Source organism: Phalacrocorax carbo, chromosome 5 (genome assembly GCF_963921805.1).
Source record: "Phalacrocorax carbo chromosome 5, bPhaCar2.1, whole genome shotgun sequence".
NCBI classification, from domain to species: domain Eukaryota; kingdom Metazoa; phylum Chordata; class Aves; order Suliformes; family Phalacrocoracidae; genus Phalacrocorax; species Phalacrocorax carbo.
The window spans coordinates 60,585,957-60,603,323 of NC_087517.1; the positions used below are offsets into that span (position 1 = coordinate 60,585,957).

The following is a 17,367-nucleotide window of genomic DNA, read 5'->3' on the forward strand; positions in this document are numbered from 1 at the left end:
ATAACAATGATAATTCCAGCCATAGCTGAAGTGCTCTAGCAAAACCACTTGTTCATATTGAAACTGATATTTCTTAACAATTAGCACTTCTAAGAGTTAATATTTACTTCTGTGTTTACATCTCCCTCTCCAGGTTTTGTTTTAATTTCTACAAGTCATTTCACATAGGGCTGGTCTCCATTACTGCAGCAGATGGCAAAAACTGCTGAGTAGTAAGAAAAAAAAGCATTAAAACTGTTTTATATCCTACATGTACTACATGTATTAGAAAAATGTCAGAATTACATAGAATGGAATATTGTTTTATGGAAACTACTACCATAGTTTGAATTGCAGTAGCATTCCAGTTCCTGATCTCTTAGTTGTCTAGACAGGGCACATAATGCATTTGTCTTTAATGAGATATGAATGAATTTGCCTTGAAATACCTCAAAACCTCTGTAATACTTTCCAGCAGAGCAAACCTCTTACTGCTGTCCTGCCAAGTACACTGCACTCATAAAAATAAGGACTACTGTTAAAAAAAGACATGCTAAAAAGAGCAGACATGTGACTTGCAAACTATGGTATTAGTCACATCCCGGTGCTATGTAGGAAAGTCAGCTACTTGTGTGGCTGTTCAACAGGAACGTGACTTCTGAGCTCAAAACTAATAAATAAGAAAATACATGACTCCGTTTTGTCTTTAACATCTCCATAGAACTAACCCCACCCATTTCCTTTTCTCGTCAAGAAAACAAAAACATTTTAATTGGAAAAACTTAATTTCTGATTCTCCACGTGATGCAATATGAATGAATGCAATGTATGTCTTCATGACATAACAGGTGATGTCCCAAAGGCACTTGTGCTTGGCTTTAGGAACCAAAAGCAACATAACTACATTAGCCTTAACATGCTATCAAAAACCCAGGGAATTAATTGAGGCAGGTTGTAGTCACGAAATAAACTGCCCGCCACCAATGCTAGTGTAAGAGGTCCATCCCTTACTACACCATCTGGTTATTCTCATCACAAATACAGAGTGATCCTGTCACTGATCAGACTCTTATGCAGTTGATGTTGCAGGTAAAAAAAATTATCTACAGCTTCAAGGAACTGAGACTTCAGTGAAAGAAGAAACTACACACAAAAGCAAAAAATAAAAGATTCCTGACAAATGCCTCAGGATAATGTGAAAAATGATGCCTGGATGCTGTATCAGATCATGTTCTGTTCATGCATGGTCAAAATGTCTGTATATCATATAATAATTTAAGGGCAGGTCACTTTATTTTCTTTCCTCACCCCCTCTTTTTCTCAGGAAGCAATACAATAATCTGATCCTGGCAAGACTACAGCCTCTGCAAATGCTCCCGAGTAGGGAACATAGTGCAAAGTACTTACTTCAGTCTATTTTGCAATGGTATCAGAGGAGATGCGCTAGAAGAACTGTTGGAATTTGGTAGAAAAACCCTACAAGTTATAAACTGACAGGGAATTAACTTATTCTGGAAACTAAGAGCTATCCAACTAAGAAAGGAGCAAAGGTCTGCACATATGTATATATACATACATACATACATATGTATAAAGCCTTATGTATATGGAGGGCTACGTATTGCAGTGACTATCTGCAAAAGCAAAGTCTTGTCCCATCCCACACATTTGCCCTAGAGCAGCCAGGACAGATTATAACATTAAATTTCTCCTCTTTTTTGACAGGTGTACTGTAGGCAGAGCAGGATGGTAGAAATCCTGACAGTAAAATCTTTCCTTAGGCCTTCCGGAAACTTGGTGCCATGCTATATATTTAGTCCTTTTTTTTTTTTTAAAAATATTCAGAGACTCTAGAATCTTCTGTATCTGTAACTAGACAGAGAAGGAATATTCTGAAGTTAGACAATCTGAGACCCAAAACTAATAGCCACGTGCTCCATGTTTAATTGCTCCATGTTAAGAAAAGCTTTTTCACATAGCATAAAATTATGAAATGAGGTCAAAATACTGATGCATCTTTATAAACAAAGTTTTCCTAATGATTTTGCAATTAATTATTTTAGTAGATAAATGCATACACCTGCAGATCTATTAGTTGAAGAACAACAATTCATCGACAGTTGATAACCAGAAGATATGTCTAAAAGATCTTGGTTTTTTATTCTAAATGTCTTGAGATACAGTAATAGTTACAGAAACACTGTAAAACTGTGCTACAAAGCTCTAAGATGCCATTATTTCTAAGTAATCAGTAATCATATAAAGATACAGCTTTCATGTAACGGTGTGCCTGAGGACTGAATTTTAATGCAGGCATCCCTCCTCTCTACAATTGGCAGCTACAAAGTTTCCATGATTCACCACCAAACTATGTAAATTTTGAAAATTCATAAAAGCAAAACAACCCAGAGTAGCTGTACACAGCAAGGATGTGAAACAGCTGTGCAAAAGCAGTTGAAAATAAAATTTCTGTACTTAATAGTTACTTGCTAATAAGAGTAGCACACTGAGAGTGTGCAGGCCTGTGCCAACCTGTGCCCAACCCCTCACAGAACTTATTTCAAACCCTGAATCTTATGCGCTTTGTTCTTATATGATGCACTTTTTTTGGTAGCTTACAGTTTCAACAGACTTATTTATTGTGTTTGAAATATCAGCCAAAGATAACAACACTAGAGCAGAAATACATGGGTAGGAATTAATCTATAATGGATTTTGCCCATAGGAGAGGTGACAGTATGGGAGACTGCTGTTACTGTAGAGGAAAGGGAATAATTTCTTTTCCATGAGCTGTAGATGGAAGAAGGAGGGGTTTAAATTACAGCAATAGAGACTTCAGAGTGAGCATAGAAAAGCATTGGAATAAATCATCTCCAGCACGTGAGGATTTTGAGAACACATGAGATTAATGTCTGCCTAAGCATGGAATAGAGATCTGGGTGATAGGTATTGACTTTTTGACGCTTCTTCCAGACCTCCTCTTTGGGGCATTTGTTGGGATTAAAATACAGACTTTTTTTTTTCCTCTTAATTTAATTCTCTGTCTGAAATTGTGTGTCTAGAGGGTATCAACAACATGAGATGATGACTATTAATGAATATTCATTCAATTTCCTAAACAAACTCCAGTGAACAAGAAATGAAAAAGGGCCTTCAGCATAGTCTTTGTGTCTTTCCAAAAAGGACGTAAGAATGTGAATGTATTACAGATTTTTACCACGTATGAAGTCCAAGACAAATACCTTCTAGGGGACCAAAACCTTCCCTTGCTGAAGGCTATGAAAGACCACTAAGGTTCCTCTCTGCCTGACACCATGATGTCAGCCTCTCTACATGCTGTAAAATGTTTCTTCCTCCCACCAGATGAGTGCACTTTTTAAAGGAACAAGTTTGATGGATTCAAAGTAAAGTAAATTTTGTAAATTGAAGTAAATTCACAGAAGAGGCTCTGAGTCATTTACAGACAGGAAAACAAGTAAACAAATCCAAAATTCCCACCTCACCCTGTATGTCTTTTTACCAATTATGCTATATTATGATACATTACTAATTGGAAGGGAGAAGGGGACTTGTTATTAAAGTAAGAATCAGGACAGGCAGAAAAATTGGCAGGAGGTTCCCTCTGTAAGCTGCAGTAATGAACAACCATGATTTGACAGCCAATGCATTCACTGGTGTGGTATTCCTCAGTGCTAACTATCGAAGTGGCTCAGTCCCTCAAAAGGTCGGGCAGACAGACACTCAGGCTGCAAAAGATGCCTGTCATCATTTAACCCCAGCTGGCAGCTAAACACCACACAGCCGCTTGCTCACTCCCCTCTCTGGTGGGATGGGGGAGAGAATTAGAAGAGCAGAAGTGAGAAAAATTGTGGGCTGCAATTAAGACAGTTTAATGGGTAAAGCAAAAGCCGCACATGCAAGCAAAGCCAAAAAAGGAATTCATCTGCTACTATCCCAACAGCAGGCAGGTGCTCAGCCATCTCCAGGAAAGCAGGGCTCCACCACGCGTCACAGTTACTTGGGAAGACAAATGCTGTAACTGCAAATGCCCCCCTTTTTCTTCCACTAGCTTTTATATTGCTGAGCATGACATCATGTGGTATGGACTATCCCTTTGGCCAGTTTGGGTCAGCTGTCCTGGCTGTGTCCCCTCCCGGCTTCTTGTGCACCCGGCAGAGCACAGGAAGCTGAAAAGTCCTTGACTAGTGTAAGCACTGCTTAGCAACAACTAAAACACCAGTGTGTTATCAACATTATTCTCTTACTAAATCCAAAACAGAGCACTACACCAGCTATTAGGAAGAAAATTAACTCTATCCCAGCTGAAACCAGGGCGAGGCCAAAATGCTGTTTTTGAATCAGATGGGAGGAAGGACAAAGTGAGACTGACTTAGCTGACTTAGAAATGCATTTCTTAAGAGAATACATTTGAAGCCACCATGCTACAGTGCTTTTTTTCTCGCATTTGCCAAAACTTTAATCAAACAGAACTGAACAGAAACAAAGTTCAATTTGCTACTTTCCTTCGATCCATGGTTTACTTTAGTAAATCATATGAAACACCATCAAGCTGAATTAGTAGCATGTCTTCCTGACCATAAACAATTGCACAGAAGGCTAAGCAATCACAGATCTCCTACTCACTGGTGTAAAACAAGTGTCATTCTACTGATTTTGATGAATCTATCCCTCCTACAGTCCAGAAAAAGGTTAAAGACTTAGGCTCATCATATATGGAACTAGGTGTTACTGGGCCAACCCCCAGCCATGGCAAATCGGTACCATTCTGCCACCTTACATATGACACTACAGATGTAAACCAGCTGCAGCTTTAGTCCACTCATCTGTACCCTTTGTACCTCAATCATTCTAAGATTACAACAGTTGTAAATAAAAAACAAAAAAAGACAAAATGTTTATGCTTTACATCCAGTACCGTAGCCTGTATTTCCTAAGGCCTTTGCTATATGTTGTTACCCTACCAGCTAAAGCTTACTGCTTAATTAGATAACATGGTTTCAGCTAAAATCTCAAATAAGTATCTGCTGGAGCCAATGGATTAAACCATGTAATCAAAAACAGTGGGGAAAAAATTGTCTCTTTTGCCTTAAAGCTTTTCCTGTCATGTGATTAATTTTGCCACATGGGTCTGACCAGAGGAAACATTGCTGATGAACTTTCACTGCTGTCTAAAAACAGTCCATACTATGATCCCTTCACGGACATCAGTAGCTCACAGAACTGTCACCAGCCCACATCCAGGATTCACTCTCCTGACTGTATCTGTTACCTTACAGAGAAGATAAAAAAAAATATAATTTTGCTTAGGACAAACAGGTATACCTAGTAGAGGCAGAAAGTAAAAGCATTCTTGGTGGTTTGTTTTTTTTTATCTCCCTACAACTTGGGCATGATCTGTAAAAGACATTTGGGCAGCCTTGGTTCCCTAAATTCAGCATGTTATGTGTGAGAAGACTGAGTAAAACCAGGGAAAAGGTAAACGACAACTCTTTGATTTACATTACTCCCTTGCCAGGGCTTGTTTGCCGAAGAGTTGTACCAACCAATATGCAAACAAGGAAGACGCAGATAACCGAACACAATGCATACCTCCCCACAGATGAAAAGCTTCAGTATTTCTACAACTAACAAGGATCCTGTAAGCTTTAGAAGTGGTGCATGGTTCTCAGGTGGGCATTGATGAAGCAGTGGGTGGGCACTGACTCTCTGAGAGGTCTGTTTTGTAGCCTTCTGGAAATAAATTTGCTGGTTTACTATTGTGTTTTTACTGACACAATCACCTAGAACATTGAACCAATTCTAGGCACTGTGACTGTGTTACAGTAATAGCTTATTTTTGGTGAGGAGAATTTTATTCCAAGAAAACCTTTCTCTCTTCAATATTAGCTACTCGAAGGGTAACAATCCAGACAGACAAAAATGGTGAGGTGGTTCTTCAGGCAGCTTGATTTTGCATAAAAGTACTGTTTTCCTTTGGAGTTTAACTGGAATAGAAATACCATGTTATAGCACATAAGGATCTGGCAAATTTTAAAATCATTCTAAACACAGGCATAGACCTGAATTACTAATGAAGAATGTTACTTTCAGAATATCAATGAGTACTACTCAGTCTTGTTTGCCTAACTTGACAGAAAAAAAAAAACCCTACAGTAAGCTAGACCAATAGGAAATATGAAAGAAATCCAAGTCACTCTTTTAATTTTTTTTATTACTAGCAAAGTAAATTTACTAAAGTTATCTGAATTACTTCAGACTCCCACTGATACAAACACGAGCAGGATCTGATACCTTTAATCAGGAGTAACCCCTTTACTGTCGCACCAGTTCTTTGCCTGTAAATCCAAATCACTATTTAAGACACACACAAAAAAAAATGATAATGATCTGCATTCTCTGACCTTTGGTTGTCGTGTTTTCAGCTGAAACACCTGCCTGGTTTGCCTCACCTCTGAGCAAAAGGCACCTTGCTTCTTTTCACTCTGATAAGGTCTAGCAGCTGTTTACACCTGCTTGTTTGTTCAGTGTCACCAAGCGTGGTATCTGAGTCCATGGAAACTGCAGTCTCACTTTTCTCCACATCATGGCCATTGCACCACTATAGTATTACAAACCCATCTTATGTTTGTACACGCTATCCATTCCCGATTCTCTGTGTGGATCCATAGCTTTCTACCCGGCGTTCTCACTGAGAAAACATGCCAACTCAGAATGGACTCAGTTCAGTAAATAAAGATGTGGACACTGAGCTATATGACATGTACCTCAGCTGGCAACTACAGAGATTTCCCACCTTCTTCCTTAGAGAAGTTTCTTCATACAGTATCAGAGGCGACACATGTTTCTCAGACTTCTTATGTCAGGTTTTTACATTCATTGAGGCTAACATTCACATTTTTTTGGCTATAGTCCAGTGAACATCAGATGACCAGTAAAAACTCTGGTCTTAAGAGATACACTGTGACTGACAAAAATGCCATCCTATCACCCATGAGCTAAATTAAATCTCTTAATAGCTTTTGCATCACTCAGAAGCATTTGCTGCTTATGGAGTTAGATACGAATACTCAGGGGTATGAGCACACTCCATCACACATCTCATACAAGAAGGACATGTCCCTTGCTCTACAACAAGATTCATAGCCTAAAAGTATTCCAGATTAATAAAAGCAATTCAAAATACCAATTGCAAAGTTTTTCATCTTTAGTTACATCCTCTTTCTATTTGCACCCTTCTCCACATTGTTTTCTACTCTAACAAACACAAACTACTTGTCATCATGAGCTATCCGTAACTTCCCCTCAGCTTCATATTCTACATTGCCAAGACTGATTCTGAAAAAGGGGGAAAAAAGGGGGTTCAGTAAAATGTTCAGAATGTCTGAACCTTGCCTGGCTGAAGAGCCCTGGCTCTTTAAAATAAGCCAGGGCATGGATTTGCTTGTTTCAAAACAAGAAACAGGTATTCACATCTCTCAGGATCACTATCAGAATGCTCTTTCACTAACTGGGCTCAAAAAAGTCAACACCTAGCTTTAGCTTGCATGGTTACTTCGTATCTTTTCCAGAGACCTAAGCGTAGATAGATTGCTAGCATCAGCCAGGTGAGCAAACTTAAAAGCATCAGAAGGGCAAAACCACATCACACTGCCTTGGAGAGGTTCTGGAAGAGACTGAAAGAACTGAGGGTAGATTTGCTGGTGAAATGCAATAGTTTTTCATGCACAGTAAGGTTTTAAAAATGCCTATTATTTTTTCTGCAGGAATTTAGGTGGTTTGGGACCAGATGGGAACTTAGCCTACAGGAGGAGTTTTGTTTTAAAACGTAAGGTATGACTTGCAAACACTTGAGACATACTGCTTAAAATATCAATTTAATGTGATAAAAGACAGTGCAAAGCATTCTGGTTACAAAAGGTTAATGAAACTATGTTTCACTTTTTCAACTGATTGCCACTGTAAGATATTCACGCATTTTTTTTTTCAGAAAGCTTTAGCCTATAACTGTAATACTCTATTCAAATTACTGTTTAGTATATAAACTTGAAAAACAGTGATGCAGTTCATTAGCTAGGAAGTAGAGTCTGCCTTAGCTACTCCTACACCAAGAACTACCTAAAGGGTGAGTAGTTTTGACAAGAACTGTACTAGTCAAGGCATGATTCATGTAACAAGTTGTCTCAACAGAGCAGGCTGGACAGTTAACAGAAAAGCACACTAGAAGTGCTAACGAATTAAAGTATGAAGTATACCAAAACTACCGGATTTAGATATTATGGGATTTTTGGCTAGACGGAGACTAGGATTTTAACCTGGGAATGCACTTAAGCGAGTCTATTGACAGTTTAAGGTTGCTGAGTGCAAGCCACCGGGGACTAAAAGTTCTGTGAAAAGTGAAGCAAAAAGGTAGACCCAAATGTAGGACTGGCATGCCCAAAACAAGTGTCTTCCCTGAAACACTAGCATGTCAAAGAGAGTAAAAGTCAACACTAAGACGCCGCATGTTCAAATTTCTGCCATCAGCTGCTCTCCTGCAGTGCTGCTAATGGAAAAACTGCAATTTCCATTCCATTAATGATTCCTTCTCAATTTTCAAAGCTCCTTTTCTCTTCAGCACTGGTAGGAACTCCTCTCCCTGGAGCAGGATGAATCCCAAAGAGAGCAACTCCAGTATACATGGCTGAGAACATGCTTAGTGAAATCATATAAAATTGCTCAAATTGGAATCTAGCAGTCACTTCAGCAGTTCTGGATATCTGCAGAGAAGTGGAAGCTTTGTTATGAAGTGCTACAGCATAGTTGTTCTCTCTAGGAAAGGGAGAAATAGAGCCCCAGAGATCAATGTTTAATTCTTCTACTGAAGATAAAGGCTGAAAAACGCTTTAAGTGAGGCCGTTATAATGGGGATGCTATCCTTTCTATCTCTACAGATAAACCAGTGACCTGACTGACAGTCACTTCCAGAACCTGCCAAGTCAGCTTGTAAAAGCAGTACCACAGTGATCCAGTCCTCCCTGCCCAGAGCTGCAGGGATCCAAACAGCACGCTCTAACCATGGAAATGAAGGCCTGGTATCGTGGGGCCTCTTCTCCTAAGGACTTGAGAGTGTTTGAAATCACGTTCTAACCAGCTGCTGTATTTGCAGAAGGTGGGTACCAAATACATGTGTGCATACAGGCACACACCCACCTTTGCAGAGAAGAGGAACACCTTGCACAGAATCACACTGGAGGCACCTCTCCTTACTCCCCCACAAAGGAACTTTGACCTGTACTGTGTAACAAATGAGAAGGAGCAGTCATGGCCTCAAGAGCCTCTACCACCAAGGACAGGCAAAAGAAAGGAATATTTTTATAGTGAAAAGCCAGATGAGAAATGCATGGTACTCTTCCAGTTCCCTGGTACACCCTCCCTAGATATTAGCATCTTTAAAAATCTTTTAAGAGAATTGAAAGAAAAAAAATCTTGCTAAAGAGAAGCTGTTGCTATTTTTATTTATCAAATTATTACAAACAAGAAAAAATATCTTAGGTACACTTGCTTTGAATTAGAAAGACAGCTTATATAAAACACTACTCTGAATGCAACTGAGAAGAGATGCAACTAATTTTTGTGCAGCAAACCTTACCAGTACCAATTTTGTTTCCTTTTATTTTTCATGCTTGCTTTTCACTGGTTGAGCTAATGGATCACAGGTGAAACAGGACTAGTCAACAAGCCAGAAAACATTTTGATTTTCATATGGTAATAAATAATGCTGTTACTTGTCTGTTTTCTATACTTGAGCTATTACTGGAATTACTCTATTAATTTGCAAGCTAACTAATGTTCCCCAGAGAAGTAAATTATAGAATATTTGAGCCTTAAACCCAGGAGCAAGTGAATGTAAAACCCTGAACAGAGATAAAAACATGCACATCCAGCTACTTCTTGCCTGTATTTGGGCCCTTTAAAGATACAAGACTGTTGGATCAACGCCTGACATCTATGCTGGTGATTGTCAGTCCTCACTGACATCTGAGAAAGTGAATGTTAGACTGGGAATGTAAATGGCGCCTCCAAATAATGCAGCACCTCTGAAGAACTGGATTGCATTGCCAGAAATGGCAAGCAGCCCAATTCCTCTTCTGGAGACTTAAAATACTGATAGTCTTCTGGCTGTCAAAATACTGCAAGTGAGCCATTCAGTAACAAAGAACACAGCCTAAAGAGAATATTTTTGTGATGCAAAGCCAAGAAGAAATACTGCCTGAGAGGGAAAAGTGTGTGTGGGTGTGTGTAAGATTATGCCTTATGTTTCTGTAATAGTGTATTTGCACTATGTGTATGTGTATGTACTTGTATACTTGCGCTGTTTATGTGTATTTGTACCTGTATTCAGGAGGACATAGGGGTGGCACAGGCACTGTAATTTAAAAAGCATACAACTTGTTTTTCACGAAGCTGCTCTTTCAGTGCTGAATTTCACTCCAGCCAGTATGTGGATTTATTATCATAATAGACACCTGTTGCAAGGCACACCTTTGCCTCCCTGTGAGGCTTTTGTGTCATATCTTATAGCCCAAAAAATGTCCCTGGAAAGACTGTCAGTGATTTCAGCAACTTGTACCTTGGCTTAGAGAATGAATGTGAACTGAAAGTTGTAGGGTTCCAGTTATTACTAATTATTTCAGTAATAAATTATATAGCTTACATTTCAGCACAGGTGGTTTGCTGAGGTGTTTGATGAATTCTTGTATTTACCACCTGATTTTGTACCTAAAGTGCAGGAGCTGTGGGAATCCTTAACTTTTAGATTCAGTTTATAGGTTTAGCTTCTATGAAACAGGTTTCGTTTTCAGCATTCATTTTCCCTACAAGCATAAAGGTTGAGATTGTGTGATAGCACGTGCCCATTTCTTTCACTTGGCAGATTGAAAATAAAAACAAAAGTGCCATCCTAAGGATGCACCAAACTGAAGGCTACAGGACATCAGAACAGAGCTCCTGTTCCCAATGGCTGGCTCCCCACAGCCTCTGCTACCAGACCCTCCATCCCCAGAACAAAATGTCCATATCGCCTTTTTCAAATTACTGTCAATACTTATATCTACAATTATACAAACCTCTTGTTGTGTTATACTGCACAGCAGGATGAATCACTGGTGGGTATTAAGGATGTGTATTGCAGAACAGCATATACTATCTGTAGTTAGAGATCCACTGAGGTAATCTCCAAACAAATTTCAAAAGGTTTGCATTTTTAACTGCCTGGAGAATACAAAACCTATACATGTATTTCTTTGTTGCTAATGTTTAAAATAAGCAGCAAATAATAGGATTTACTCTTCCACCATCCAGTGGTCTGTGAAGCCTGTGGCCTGGAAAGTGACTGGGATACCCCACAACGACACACGACACTTCAATTATGAAAATGTATGTATATAAAAATGACCTAAGGGGCCAGTGCAAAGTTTTCTGCAACTCATTTTCCCAAGACTTTTGGCTAAGTGTACAGATCTAAGCAATAGCGCTTTTTAATTTGGACAAATTTTTTCTTCCACTTGGTAGATCTCTCCTTGGCAGCATATTTTTCTTGCTATAACACAAATTTTCCAATTTTCCATCTCATGTCATTACTCCTACACTAGTTCTTCACCCTTGTAGTACCCTAAGTAATTAATATTCCCCCTTAATGTTTGAAGTTTTCACGTATTTTCAGATTTACTTCTGTTTGGCATCTCTCAGTCAAATTAATGTATGCATATTTGCCTGCTCACCTTAAATAACAACCAAATACATCTGTCGGTTGCTTTTCCCATTTAGCTTTTTCTCTAACTTGGCAACCTCTAAATAAGGTGTTTGTACCCTGGGCATGCCGAAAGTTCAAAATGCGTGTGAGAGGGGAAATAAACACTAACAAATGTTGTTTTGTTTCAGCAGCTGCTGCAGTAAGGAAGTTGATGAATAAAGCGCCCCAGGATTTAAATGATTAGGAGTTAACATGATCAGTTCTGATTATGCTTACTTCATAACTGAATAAAGAGTGCCACCATAGAGTTTGACAAAAATTTGTATTCAGCCCTCAAATTCTTTAGCTGGAAGACTAATAACAGCATTGGTTTTGGACGCAGCACTGGCTTGGCAAGTGAGGCAACCTTCCCATAAGGAAAATGCAGATAATGTCACTTGATATATGAAGCTTATAAGGAACTTTGTACGATTGTTGGAGGAAGCTAACTTAGAAATATTTTTTACAGTTGTGAGGAATGACTAGACACCACAAGCAAGCCAAACACATTATGAAACAACACCAGTGTTGTGTCCCAGTGCTAAGAAGGTTGAAAACTTTGCCTTTGTACACTGGGTTTGAAGATGATTACCCTATTTGCCTGAAAAAAAAAACATTTGGATTGCCTTCATTATACATATGTCATTAGTAAAAAGCATTGTGGAATATGTTAATACTTCATATAAAACCAAGCTGTAGCTTGGAAAAGTTGCTATTTATTCTGTGCCTTGACTTACCACTTTATAAGCTCTGCAAAGTAGTAACAAAAAAGAAGTATAGCGTACACAAGCAATGTTATTTTGCTACTTGCTGTTCTCAGACTTTAACAGCATTACAAAAACATGAGCTGAAAGAGGGAAAACTCAATTAGAGGATAATAGCAGAAAAGATGCCCTAATTTCAGGTTTTAGGCCCATTAAAAACAGGAACTACCACCATAAGTTTTTCTTCCTTTAATGTTTTATAAAATAATTATAAGAGCTTCTGTGAAAGAACTGGAAGAAAGTTACCCTAAAAAAAGCCAGGGCATGTAAAACTAAATTAAACCACAAAGTATTAGTCAGATGAAGCCAGCTATCAGAGGAAACACTGACAAGTCCTGTCTTAGTAAGAGCATAAAGAAAGTCCATTTTGGTAAGACTATAACTGAAGAAAATCTAACAGTTGTTCTAAGTAGTGCCAAGTTTCTCATGGGGCTACTGATGTTTAGCAAATGTACCTGTGTTTGCAAGACTCACGTAAAGAATATTCTAGATCTTTTAAACTTATTTGAGAATTTAAAACAACCATATTCCCAGAGAGGAGGGGGATTTATTGTCCCACCCCTCTCCTCCCTCCCCAAAGTGACATTCCACAACTAGTTGTCAATCACTAGAATAGGCTGAAAAACAAATAGAACCATGTATTTTTCCACAGACTCCTCACAGTAGACAATTTGGGGTTCATTTTCTAGTGTTAAAAGTCTATAAAGCAAATTTTTAATGAAACCCAAAAGGACTGAGAGGACATACATGAAGCACTATTATAGTAAGGGTTTATTTCCACTCACTGGAAAGGGCTGTGTAGCCATCTTTGTTATTTGAGTACAACATTTATATTTGACAGACAAATTGAATATTCAGATCAAGCACCTCAGTTAACCACAACATTGAAACACTGCTGCCAAATCATAATAAAATATTCCTAAGTTAAATTAATTAAAAAACAAAATCAAAATAATTTTTGACCACTTACCCCTAATGGCTTTGTGTGTTTTAAATAATTAAATTTGCTAGGTGAACTATATAACCTTCTTCTGAATGATGGACCCGACGTATTTAATTTTCAAAAGTAAAAAATTAGTTCACTTACATGATTTCTTTTGTTTTCTCCATCTTTTATAGATGTAATAACTGTCTCAGAAAAAACTGTTGATCCAGTTTTGTTATCTGTAACCTGATATGGCAAAAGAACAAAATATCAAACTATATTTTTTAGTAAGTCTTTTGTTACTCTCAGTCCTACACTCTGCAATAATTAACCCACACCAGCCCTCTCCTTTTTTTCCCAATTTGCTGTCACTCATATAAAATCCTAACCTGGGGGGAAAAAGTAGATGACAAGGCTACCTCCTTATCTGTTTAAAATGTCACTGTAATGAAGCTAACTGAGCAGGAGATGGTCATTCTTTTATGACCCACGTAATAGCTGTACCTGTATTCTGTCTTTAGCAGGCACTTTTTAAAAAATAAATTATTATTTCACATTAACCTTTCCTGAGAAGTGCCCCTACACAGTGATTAGGCAAGGAAATAACATACAATAAAACCCCGAAGTAATTACCATCAGGAAAGTTTATGCTGCGAACTACCTTGTTTCTCCCAAAATGTGCAAAATTGTTTTTATTTTTTAATAAAAGGTTGTGTAAGAACCAGCAGCTCACTACATATGTTTTCTCATACCTTATCAATTTCTTGATGAGTCTGAACAGTTTTATTACCAATCCTGGTTTTCGTGTTGGACTCATTATGGTAGTTGGGAGGTAAGTTTTCAAAGTTTACTTCCGACAGTTTTTTTGCCCCTTCCTCTTCAGCTTCCATCTGCCAAATTTAAATAAACCAACTGAAAATTAGCAACAATTACACAAAAGAGAACAAGCAACACTTCTTGTGCAGCCCTCAGTAACGCCGTTTAATTATGTGGTGCTATTAGTACAGACCCCCCCCTGTATGGGAATGCTTATTCAGCTGTTTCAGACAGTGACCACAGCAGCTCTTTTAATGGACTAGAAACAGTGAAGAGCTAAACCCTTGAGCTCTGGACTATTTAAGCCGAAGTCAGTCCCTGTGGGGAAAGTGTGTGAAAACTAGTGACAATTTGGTATCTGCACTGGCTGATGCCAGCCAAGAGCCCAGCTTTCTTTTTTTTCCAGAAAACCACTAAACACTTAAGACAGACTTCCCCATCTGCCAAAGAAGAGAAAATTTTCTGGCAGGACGGAAAGACAAAGGGCCAAAGCCCCTTGAAGTCAACAGAAACAGTCCTATAAAGCAGGGTCCACATATCCAGAATTTCACTCTCTATTTCAGTTCCTACTGTCTTTGTCTGCCAGATGAAGACTCAACACAGAAAAGGAGTGAGTCCTCTCTGAATCAGAAAACAGAGTAAGCTCAGCAAAAGGGCATGAGCCTTGTAAACAACACAAACTCTGAATAAGTTGTCACTTGTCATTTGCAACTGCTATAACAAAGCTAGGAGGCCACAAGTTCATCCAGGCTGAACAACAGAATTTTTCCCAAGAAAAAATTTCTCTTTCTGGTGTGTCTGTTTATTTTAAACAACAGCTGCAAACCTTTTTAATTGTAAAGAATTTATCTACTGACACACCTCAGACAATCCACATCTTGTGCTGTATACAGACCATTCCCTTGTCCAGAACTGACTACAGGAAGAGTAAAACAGGCAGAAATTTTGACTACATCCTTATTTACAACTAATCATATTTTCAGCATTATAAAGAATACTTAAAAAAAAACAAACAGTTTGTCTCAATGGGTTTGCAGTCTAAACAAAGTGGATGACAGAGGTATGTTTCAGCAACTGTCCAGATGGCAGCAAAAGTTCTAAAATTATCTAATTATAGTAAACAAAGGTCTGTTTCCCCAATGGGTTGTCAGTAAAAGGATTTTGTGGGCTGTGTATTTTTGAATGAGAGGAGAAGAGAACTTGGAAGGAAGATCCTTAACACGGAGGGGGGGGGGAAGCGCAGAAGCAAGGGGAACGCAGGATCGAGGTCTTTTGATAGCGATAGGAGACAATGGCTCAGGGTCTTGACCCAGTTCCCGGATTTGAAACAGGTCCTGTGAGATTCCGGGCAAGGAATTTGAGCTCAAGGCACGGAATTACATCAGAGGCAAGTCACTTATCCACACGTGTTTTCAGGACTGTCTTACACCTTCGAATCCTGGTCTGGGATAACCTTTTGTGTCTTCACCCCTCCCCTTGCCACGTACTGTTATTGTCTCACTTCAGGATGCAGACGGACTATTTGCCTGCATTTTCGCCTCACTATCCGCCTGGATTGCTGCAAGAGGGTGGCCTTCCAACGCCCCCCCCCCCCCAGCGCCGCAATACAGACAGGCAGGCAGGCAGACAGACACACGGCGAGCCGCGGGGACGCCCGGCAGCCGAACGGCGCGGAGGTGGCGGGGGCGGTGCGAGGAGCGGGGCGGGGAAGCCCGCCGGTGGGACGAAACGGAGGAGCGACCTCCCGCGGCAGCCGGCGCCCCCTCCCCGCCCGCCTCCCCGCCGAGGAGGGCGGCGGCACCGGGCGGCCGTACGGCGCTCGAAGGGGGTTTCGCGCTCCCCCGGGCAGCGGCCCCTCATGGGGGGTCGCGGGCAGGGCCGGCCGTACGGCTTTCTTTGTCGCCCGCATCGGCCCGGCCCTGCTGAGGGGAGGCGGCCGCTGACAGGAATCGACGAGCGCGGGTGAGAGGCTCGCTGCCCGCAGGTGCGCTGCGTCCCGGCCCGCCCTGACCCGGGGGCCGAGGCGGGAAGGGGCCCCCCCCCACCCCGCGGGGTGCCCCCCGCCGCCCCCTCACCTCCTGCACCGCGTTGCGCAGCTTGTGTTGCGTGTCCTCCATAAGCGCCTCCACCTCCCGCAGCATCTCGCCCAGGCTGGCCGCCCGCCGCCGGCCGCCGTCCCCCGCCGCGGCGCAGCACAGAACCCCCAGCAGGGCCGCCAGCAGCAGCCATCGCCGCCGCGGCCCCGCTCCCGCTCCGCGCCGCATCCCGGTGGCGCCGCTCCCGCCGCTGCCCCTCAACGGTGCGGGCTGGCGGCGCGGAGGTGGGCTGGGGTGGAGCGGGAGCTGGAGCGCGAGCGGGCGGCTCCGCAGCGCCGGCCCGGCCCCGCAGCCCCCCGCCCACCACGCAGCGCCGGCCCACATCGGCCTGGCCCGGCCCCCGCAGCCCCCCAGGAGAGAGAAAGCCTCGGGGGGAGCGGGGAGGACGGAGGGGAGAGAGGGTGAGGGAGGCGGGGTGAGAGATGCTGAGGGAAAGGAGCGGTGTGAGTTTCCCCTTCAGGCCCGAGACCTTCCTTCTGTTGATTTTTTTGAACAGGTTTAATGAGAGAGAGGATGGTGGGAGCTGCCTGACATCTCCATTATGCGTTTCGCTTTCCGGTGTTCAGCGGAGCTTTTCAAAAGAGGTTTTCAGCTCCGAGGATCAGCTAGGTCTGTGGGAGGGGTCACGCCCTGCGTCTGGCTGGCCAGCACTCCACTCTCCCTGTTTCCTTTCAAACTTTTTTCTCAGAAATCTCAGACAGCATCATCATCATCTTGCATCTGTGTGCATCTTCCCCAATTTCCACGTTGTCTTTCCTCTTCGGGCTGCACCCAAGAATTTTCATGGGCAGTTTTTGCTGCAGTTGGCTCGCCGCTCCAGGGCAACACTGGTGTGCCAAGAGACAACTGACCTATACCTCTCATTTTATTTTGGAGCCTGGGTGAGAAGTAATAGTGGGTAATGTATTTCTGCAGTCCTGAAAATTTCCTGCAACTGCATTATTACAATAATCGCTAATATAAAATCCAGTGTTATTGGCAGCCTAAGGCATCTTC

General features: G+C 41.3%; 1 protein-coding gene across 1 annotated transcript in view; it reads right to left on the reverse strand.

The window, feature by feature from the left end:
* Positions 1 to 16,710, reverse strand: part of DKK3 (dickkopf WNT signaling pathway inhibitor 3) — a 29,429-nt gene extending 12,719 nt beyond the window's left edge. Inside the window, exons 1-3 of the mRNA XM_064452731.1 lie at positions 16,351 to 16,710; positions 14,212 to 14,349; positions 13,622 to 13,705 (exon numbers count right to left, since the gene is read on the reverse strand). Of these exons, the coding sequence (XP_064308801.1) occupies positions 13,622 to 13,705; positions 14,212 to 14,349; positions 16,351 to 16,695 (567 nt within the window). The 5' untranslated portion in view covers positions 16,696 to 16,710. The remainder of the gene's footprint in view (positions 1 to 13,621; positions 13,706 to 14,211; positions 14,350 to 16,350) is intronic.
* Positions 16,711 to 17,367: the final 657 nt, after the last annotated feature.